General features: G+C 33.7%; 1 protein-coding gene across 1 annotated transcript; it reads right to left on the bottom strand.

The window, feature by feature from the left end:
• Positions 1-3,085: 3,085 nt before the first annotated feature.
• Positions 3,086-4,091, bottom strand: LOC135206457 (uncharacterized). Its single transcript, XM_064237834.1, has 3 exons — positions 4,067-4,091; positions 3,510-3,743; positions 3,086-3,386 (listed from the first exon to the last, which is right to left on the bottom strand). Exons 1-3 carry the CDS (start codon positions 4,073-4,075, stop codon positions 3,237-3,239), a joined length of 393 nt encoding a protein of 130 aa, XP_064093904.1. The 5' UTR covers positions 4,076-4,091; the 3' UTR covers positions 3,086-3,236.
• Between the last annotated feature and the right edge of the window lie 5,723 nt (positions 4,092-9,814).

A 9,814-nucleotide genomic window follows, 5' to 3' on the forward strand; every position in this document is an offset into this window, starting at 1 on the left:
GGGTGTTGTCCCATGGTATTGACAAAGTACATGAAGAAAGTATCCACTCATGATTTTATTATTATTATTATTATTATATTATTATTATTATTATTATTATTATTATTATTTGTTTATTAAAAATAATGGTAGAATTCCAATTCTGTGAATTCTGTCATTATTTTAATAAAACATGTTTGAAAGAAGGTCTGTTTTCCAACATATTATTATTATTATTATCATTCATTATTATTATTATTATTATTATTATTATTATTATTATTATTATTATTATTATTATTAGTAGGAAGCAGATCTTCTCGGATACATGTTTTCATAAAAAAGAATGACAGTTAACTGAATTTATCTTATAAAGAATTTTCTCTATTTTTTCTAACAATGCGTTTGTCATGAACCGCGAAACTGCTAAGTAATTGGCCTCTATTTCATGGTGTATTCTGGTATTTTGAATGTGAAGGTCTGGTAGTTTCTGGTATATATAGTTTTTGTATTCTGTTTTCTTTTTTACTATAATCCGGGGACTACACGTGATCGTAAATAGTGATCTCTGTTACAAAATCGTTAATACAGCATTGTCTTATTATTACTGTATTTTCAGACTCAGTTGTTTCTTTAATTTCGATATGTTTCGGCCATTATTATTATTATTATTATTATATTATTATTATTATTATTATTATTATTATTATTATTATTATTATTATTATTATTATTATTATTATTATTATTATTATTATTATATTATTATTATTAGTTATACAAATACGTACATCTAAAGCATTCACCAGGAAAAAAACTGTAGTGTTCATAGTACTGCCATTTGATATTTCTTTACATTGACAAGACATGGATATTTTTCTTTACCAACTATTTCGTATGAGGGGCAAATGACCAGCAGTATCATAAAGAATAAAACTAAGCATCATAAACAAAGTGACTACCTTTCTGCATATACAAGAATACTTTTAAAAGAAATCAGAATGAACAAATTTTGATCAAATATCACACGACCCATAAAGCTTTCCAAGGATAACAGAAATTCTAAAAGCATCTGTCATTAATAATAAATATCCAAGAGGCGTTCTTTCCTTCAGAATTTTGCAGCTAAAACACTTAATTGTCAAATACAAATTCAACTGTGACTGGTTTTTCAAATATTCCCTTAAGGATACGGCTTCTTACTCTTATGGCACAGGGTCACCAGGTCATAATAATCTAATTTGTTTTACCAATTAGTCTCTTGTAATCTTACGCTTTCCATCGCAAATCCGAAAGGCAAAATTTTTTAGTAATTTCAGCAATTCTTGAATAAGTTAGATTAATTTCATACCCTTTATAAAATAAAGAGTTAGATGCACTGTCAAATAGCGTTTGGTTTGTTTAAAAAATAGTAAAATAGATATGATAGAAATCCGCATTTTACCAGTTATTTACTTATAACCTTTCTACATATACCAGAATACTTTTAAAAGAAATCAGAACGAAGAAATTTTGACAAAAAAACACTCGACCCATAAAGCTTTCCAAGGACTACAGAAATTCTAAAGCAATGTGTCATTGATAGTAAATATCCAAGAGGCTTTTCTTCTTTCTTTCAGAATTCCACGGCTAAACTCCCCTTAATTGCCGTAAGTCATTTCAACATAATTCAGAGGCTTCCAAGGCTTTTCATGCTATTTCGTAATCGTGTTACTCCTTGTATAATGTATGATTAAAAGTTAATTAAGCCAATAAATGGGAAAATATGGAAACGCCTTACATCTACAAAATTTATCTGTAAAAACGAATTCAGAATAAAAAATTCGTTGTTATGCTTAGCATCCAAATCATGACGGGTTCAGTAAACACGTACAAAACACTGACAAATAATTAATCGTTTGTAAATCCTTTGGAATTTGTTCGTGAGAAAAAGACGTCAAAATATCTACACCAGCTCATAACCGTCAGCAATTTATAAACAAGAGACCTTGCCACTGCCTACTAGGACCACAGGAAGCCACCCAAAACCTCTTTCAAATGTATATTTGTTTACGATTCGAGTTGCAATGCCCACAGGTTACAGCAAATTAGTTCACACGTATTTATGGAACCTCAGGATGAATTGACTCTCCAAATATAAAAATTCAGAAGTCAGTGAAAACTCCAACTATGACATCTGACCATAAACTTGTGCTTGTTTCATTTTTTTTTTTTTTTTTTTTTTTTTTTTTTTTTTTTTTTTTTTTTTTTTTTTTTTTTTTTTTTTTTTTTTTTTTTTTTTTTTTTTTTTACAGCAAGATTACCTTAGCATGTAGATTTTCAAGAAATGTTCACCCAAAGGTGCGAATCGTGTCTGTTTCTATTCGGAGGGGATACGAGAATTTCGTTTTGTGATGAAAGGACTTTTCACGGGGTGGTCTGCTTAACCTTCAATACCTCAGCCAGGATTAAACAAACGCAACACTAAGCGCTATTATAGCAGCTTTTAGTAACCAATCTATTCATTACTTCTCAGTTGCGGACAACTCTACCATAACAGAGGTTTCCCGACTCCAACGATCTTGTTTCCAAATTGTTTTTCAGACAGACATGATGGATATGCTGGATGAAAGTACATCATTTCATCAGTTATGGATATGATGATTCTGACTTAAGAAGAATATTCAATCCATACAGAAGTTTAAGTATCAAAAGCTGTTTAAAATTCCTGGAATCTCTTAATTATTCACGTATGTTTTTTTTTTTAATTAACAATATTCGTGGTCTTTCGATGGCCATGCTGAAATACTGTATATATACTTATACCACTGGCTGCATTTGACTATTATTCACTCGTGGAATTATTATATCCTATGGAGCTGTCATTTTTCATAAATTCACATTTGAAAAAAAAAAAAAAAAAAAAACAAAAAAAAAAAAAAAAAAAAAAAAAAAAAAAAAGTTAGTGCAGCCAACTGACTCCACAAAGTGTAATTTTACTAATATTAGATAAGTATGTACCACATAACAATGCTTTTATATATAAACATGAGAACCCCTCAGTATAATGCACATACCAGAAAAAGAATTAAGTATTTGATTCGAGAATAAAACTTTATGTGTCAAATATGTTGAAGCATCATTTATTCGCCATTTGGTAATAAATACATTCGCTCGTTCGACTTTCCAAACAAACGAGATAATCTAATTGTAACGAGGGGGAGGAGGAGCATAAGATCCTGAGGACGATCTCGAAGAACTGCCCACGTCTGTCCTCCTCAGCAGCGAAGGCGATCTGGTCGAGGACGAACTGTGGGATTGGGTGGGGGAACTCGGGAGCCACTGGCAGGAGGTCGGACTGGGGCTGGAAGCCGTTTTCGTTGGCAACGTACTTCACGTGGACTGGAATGCCCTCTGGGGAAGTGTACCTTCGCAGGACGTAGACACGGTTTCATTAGAATTTACGTCGTTTGTCAAAGTAGATGTTTCAATAGTGGTATAATGATTAACAATTTCTTGTAACATTAGAAAATTACTAAAACAGGGCTTACGAGAAAAATCCAGAGGACACAACGGCGCCCGGCCTTGGGTCTTCGGGGGGCTCCAGCATCGGCCAGTACGATGCCGTTGGCGGTTTCGACGTTGACGCTGTACCTCCCGAAGTCATCGCGGTCCCGATCGTCCCTCAGGATAGGGATCTCCTCGCTCGAGCCTCCGCCGCCTCTTCCGTAGCCGTACTGGGGGGCGGCAAAGGCTACAGATACCAAGGAAGCGATTACAATGACCTGGAAACAGAAGCAAGCGTTCAATTGCGCGAAGAGATCCGTGGCATTCATAGTTACCGTCTCAACATTTTGGAAAGTATCTACTGCAAAGTAAGCGTACAATATTGTCATTCTTTAAATGAAATTTGTCAAAAGATAATCTTATCCTAAGTCTTTGATGGCGGTTTATAACCAGATATTCCGTCTCTAAGTAGGCTATTATCAGTATGGTTGTGGTTTCCAACCCATCCTGAAACTTGATCTTGTCCTTTGAGTGCCATCTTGACAGTTATAATTCTTATGTACCCAAGCTGAATGAGCGTCAGTTTCTTGCAGGAACTTACAAACTTCATGTCGGTGCCTTTCGAGAACTGTGATAGTCTGCAGTTTTGCGATATGTCTTTATATACTAACGAACCCCACCAACTAAGTTGCCCACGTTGCCATTGTCCTGGTCACTGGAGACGATCCATTCATTCAAACATCTCATCCGGAGAATTCGCCCGTTCATGAACTTTGGTTTGATGCTTATGCAATGTTCATATTTCCTAACTTCGACTTTTCTCACTTATCTTCTTTCTCTCGTTCAGATCTTATCATCATTCCGCTTATTTGTGATTGTGTTGTTCTTCCTGTAATCAAAAAAACTTGTATCAGGTTTAGCGTGGTAATAATCTCTCTCTCTCTCTCTCTCTCTCTCTCTCTCTCTCTCTCTCTATATAAATATATATATATATATATATATATATATATATATATATATATATATATATATTTTATATATATATATATATATATATATATATATATATATATATAATATAACTACTGGTCATTCTTCTCCAGATACGTATGTTATACATTGCAATAGCCACCAGGTCCTCTTAACTTCTCGTATTCTTCGCACTTATTTGGACACACTTGTCATTACAAAGCCCTTGGATCCCAAGTGAAAGATATATATATATATATATATATATATATATATATATATATATATATATATATATATATATATATAAAAAATATATATATATATATACATACATATATATATACATATGTGTGTGTGTGTGTAAATTATTTGCAAATAACATATTTGTGTATACATATATATATAAAACTGAAATGCATTGAGTAATTTCATCCAAACCTGGTATGCATATGACACTATCAGGAATAGAATACTGTTGGGTGAGACATCACTGGCACCGAAAGGGGGTGGGTTAGAAAGAGGGTGATTTGTAAAACTAACCAAAAATGACAGGTATTAGTGTCTAATCAAAAGATCTCGAGGTTGCCAAGATGAATAGTGACATTCCTGACGTAAATTTAAGTCCAAGTCCAGCCCTGATAGGAAAGGGCGAGAAGCGAAGAGAAAGGGTGAAATGTCAAAAAATTACAGATATTGTTGTCTAATCCATCGTTTTCAAAGTCGCTGAGATGAATATTGAAACTCCCGATGCCCTTTTTAATTCAAGTTCAGCCCAAATATGGGTGGAGGGTGAGAAGGGGTGAAATATAATAAGTCAAAAAATGTTGGGCAAGTATTAAAGCAATTATCTTAACAGGAAGTGGAGAAAGTGAGAGTTGGAGAGTTTAAGTGAGGGAGAGAGAGAGAGAGAGAGTGAATGTGTGGAAGAATGGCGCCCTTGCAATGATTGCATGTAGGAGGTTTTTAGGGAGGAGAAAGAGGGATAAAAGAAGAGAGAGACAGTCTTCCCAGGCAATGCTGGGTTGGTATATATATATATATATATATATATATATATATATATATATATATATATATATATATATATATGTATATATATATATATGTATATATATATATATATATATATATATATATATATATATATATATATATATATATATATATATGTATATATATATATGGCATATTATTGCTGCTAGAGTAAATATAAAGAAACAGAAGGTAGGAGGGATTATCATCCCATAGGAAATGCCTCAGTCTCATAGTCATTGGTCTGGAAGGAGAGGGTAGACCAAACCATTCGTTTCTGCTGAGGTGACAAAGTTGCTGGCATATTCATAGCTGGTAGTGTTCGATAAAAACGCGTCATATACTCGTATGGTCTGACCAAATATCATATTGATTAGAGAGAAAATACTTTTTTCAGTAGTGTTGTCACGCTTATAAGCTTATTAAAATGAGCCAAGTTCAGTTTGAAAAGTAAACATCATATTCAAGGACGATGCCATATCTCGGAAGCATTATGCTGTAAGAGTATTTCGAATAAAGCATATAATATTTTCGCAGTGTGATTAGGACTCATAAGATAGTTTTTAATATTAGAATATCAGGGCATCGATAATTTCATAAGTTTCTTGATTAAAAAGTATTTTGAGATAAAGAATTTTAGGAATATAAATATGAAATGTGAAGGGAATCATAAGCAGTACAATATAACTGACAGTATAAGTTTGGAAAACAGACACAAATTTGATTGTTTATTTTTTTTGGCGATGGTAATATAATTTTGCACTAGATCATCAGGACATGCAATATGATGAATTTGATTCATAAAATATATATATATGATATATATATATATATATATATATATATATATATATATATATATATATATCATATATATATATATGATGAATTTGATTCATGATTATATATCATATATATATATATATATATATATATATATATATATATATATATATATATATATATATATATGAATAATATTCATCATATTGCATGTCCTGATGATCAAGTGCAAATTATATTACCATCGCCAAAAAAATAAACATTGTATTGTTCTAATTAGATTTGTGTCTGTTTTCCAAACTTATACTGTCAGTTATATTGTACTGCTTATGATTCCCTTCACATTTCATATTTATATTCCTAAAATTCTTTATCTCAAAATACTTTTTAATCAAGAAACTTATGAAATTATCGATGCCCTGATATTCTAATATTAAAAACTATCTTATGAGTCCTAATCACACTGCGAAAATATTATATGCTTTTATTCGAAATACTCTTACAGCATAATGCTTCCGAGATATGGCATCGTCCTTGAATATGATGTTTACTTTTCAAACTGAACTTGGCTCATTTTAATAAGCTTATAAGCGTTGACAACACTACTGAAAAAGTATTTACTCTCTAATCAATATGATATTTGGTCAGACCATACGAGTATATGGACGGTTTTATCGAACACCACCAGCTATGAAATGCCAGCAACTTTGTCACCTCAGCAGAAACGAATGGTTTGGTCTACCCTCTCTTCCAGACCAATGACTATGAGACTGAGGCATTTCCTAGTGGGATGATAATCCCTCCTACCTTCTGTTTCTTTATATTTACTCTAGCACTGGAAGATTAACTTGCATTTTTAGTTACTGTAACGTTTTTATTATATTCTGAACAACATTCAATTGTAAGGGAATTGTTTTTACAGTGCCATAATACAAAAGATAACTCTGCAGTATGCAATGATAATCTAAAGAAAAGATGAAAAAATGGTGTTGAAGTACATTTTTGCCTTAACATTTCGTTACAACGCAATGTAATATAACGCAACCTAGACGGCATTCCAATTCTAACTTGTCTATCTTGTCATTTTGTTTAAACAAAATTAAGGAAAATAGATTAAACAGAATCATTATAATAAAGAAAAATTACTGAATCTCACCTCCAGAAGTACCATTAAATTGTTCCTCTATTTTTTGGATATTCCAAAGTAGAAACTCGGTAGTACACGGAATTGTTCACAGAATAATCACTAATAGTACACAAATTGAGATTCTGCTTTATTAAACAAAACGCTTTGAGTATTTCTATTTTGCGTATAATTTTCCGTTACTGATTGTATGTTAGATCAGTTCTATATTATTGCTTGTAAATGAGGTGGTCTCCGGATCCAAACTGCGTCAGTTCAGCAGGAAAACAGTATTAAAGGGGCAGGAGTCGCAATGAGCCCCAGAAAGTCAATGGAATAAAATCAGGAACATTGTACACAATTACTCTTTCTTTCTTGCAGCGATAATTATGTAGTATTCAGCAAGAGAAGTTCTTTGTAGAAATTAATGTTAATGTTTCTGAGGTACCTTTTCTTCTTAGCCTGAGTCAAACGTCAGTTAGTTTTTATGACAGATTTGTTGTGATTCTTGTCACACTTAAGAGAAATTATTTTCAAAATAAAACACAAACGTTATTTTATCATTGCTACTTTTCAAACGACACTAACTTTTATCCTAGCATTAAATTTGTGCTATATTTGCATATTAGGTTTCCAATCATTTTATTGAAGGAGATTTGAAAAATGCCTATCAGAAACCTGCTGTAGCTATATGATGTTGGTCAGAATTCAATACATAAAGATGTTATAAATGGTTTGACCAGTCTTCGGTAAACGTAAATCAATTTATGAATTACAAGTTTTTCCAAAGTCAAGCACTGGCGAACTTGCGGCCATTCAGCGATGGCGACTATGAAAAGAGCGAATTGGATTAATTGGACAACACAATAAAGAGACCCATGAAATAAAATGACTGACATTCAAGGATCTACGGTTGTAACTGAGAGGAACAAAGCCGACGAAGAGAAGAGGGACTGAAGGGACAGATGGTAAAAGGATAAAAAGTAACTGCAGCTAAGGGCCGCTTAGACACTGGTTTAAATTATTACCTAGATTACAGAATAATTCCCAAGTGACATCCTCACTCTGAAATCTCAGTTAAAAGCTAATCAGTAGTTCACAGGAATTCTTATAATTTGATGTGTGAATGGGCTCTTCTTGACATGGAAGAGAAAAGCAAGAGCTATTAGTAATCATTTATTAGACATGTCAACATAACAATAAATAGATTCGTTCGTTGCACATTCCAGCACGGAAAAATAGTGACCTAGTTGTAGCGTGGGGGGGGAGGGGCATAAGATCCTGAGGAAGGCCTTGAAGAACTGCCACGTCTGTCTTCTTCAGCGGCAAAGGCGATTTGGTCCAGGACGAATTGGGGGATTGGATGGGGGAATTCGGGAATCCCAGTCCTGACTGGCAGAGGTCGGACTGGGGCTGGAACCCATTTTCGTTGGCGACGTATTTTACAAGGACTGGAATCCCTTCCGGAGAGGTGTAGCTGAAAATAGTAAAAGTAACCAAATCAACAAGCATATCCTTAATTATTATCATCATTATTATGGTATGCACACCTTTTTTGTGTATCCTGCTAAAAAGACGTACTTATTTCATCAGTTTCCATGGATTGGAGGAATCCCCGTGCTTGAGTATTAAATCAAAGAATTACTGCTACATGTTAGTCTTGAGCAGTTTCATAACAGGTTACGTTGAAGGTATATTGCTCCTACAAAGGACAATACATTCTGGAGCTTGGCAACTTACGAGAAAAATCCAGAGGACACAACAGCGCCCTTGGGTCCGTCGGGGGCTCCTGCATCGGCCAGTTCGATGCCGTTGGCGGTTTCGACGTTGACGCTGTACCTCCCGAAGTCATCACGGTCGCGATCGTCCTGAGGATGGGGATCTCCTCGCTCGAGTCGCCGCCCCCTCTGCCGTAGCCGTACTGGGGGGCAGCAAAGGTCACTGCGACCAAAGTAGTGATGGCAAAGATCTGAAATATGGAGAGGAGTTATTATTACGTTTTATACGTTGATCCAAAGACAAGATCCCGTGCTGGCATTAAGCTACAGCTTCATTTGACCAACAGTTCATGGTTAGTAAATACCTCCAGCTGTTGGACTGCATATTTTTGTCCCGAATACTTTGTATATATCTGGTGCTTTTACTAAAAAAAAAAAGAGAAGAAATTGAAGTTTTACGTATTTGCTTATACAGGAATTATTCATTTCTCAGTTATAGAATTATTACAGATATATGCATACGATGAATAAGGAAACAAAGGATGTAAATGTTTTTCTTGTGAATAGCGATTATGAAACGCAGCAGAATGACAAAAAACGTAAATGTTAAGAATTGCAAACTAAACGGCAAAAAAGAATTTTATATTGATTTTCCGCAAATACTTAAAAATATTTCAAACCCTGAGGACCAGTCCTGCTCTCTTACAATGCGAAAGGAATC

Source organism: Macrobrachium nipponense, chromosome 31, assembly GCF_015104395.2.
Source record: "Macrobrachium nipponense isolate FS-2020 chromosome 31, ASM1510439v2, whole genome shotgun sequence".
NCBI classification, from domain to species: domain Eukaryota; kingdom Metazoa; phylum Arthropoda; class Malacostraca; order Decapoda; family Palaemonidae; genus Macrobrachium; species Macrobrachium nipponense.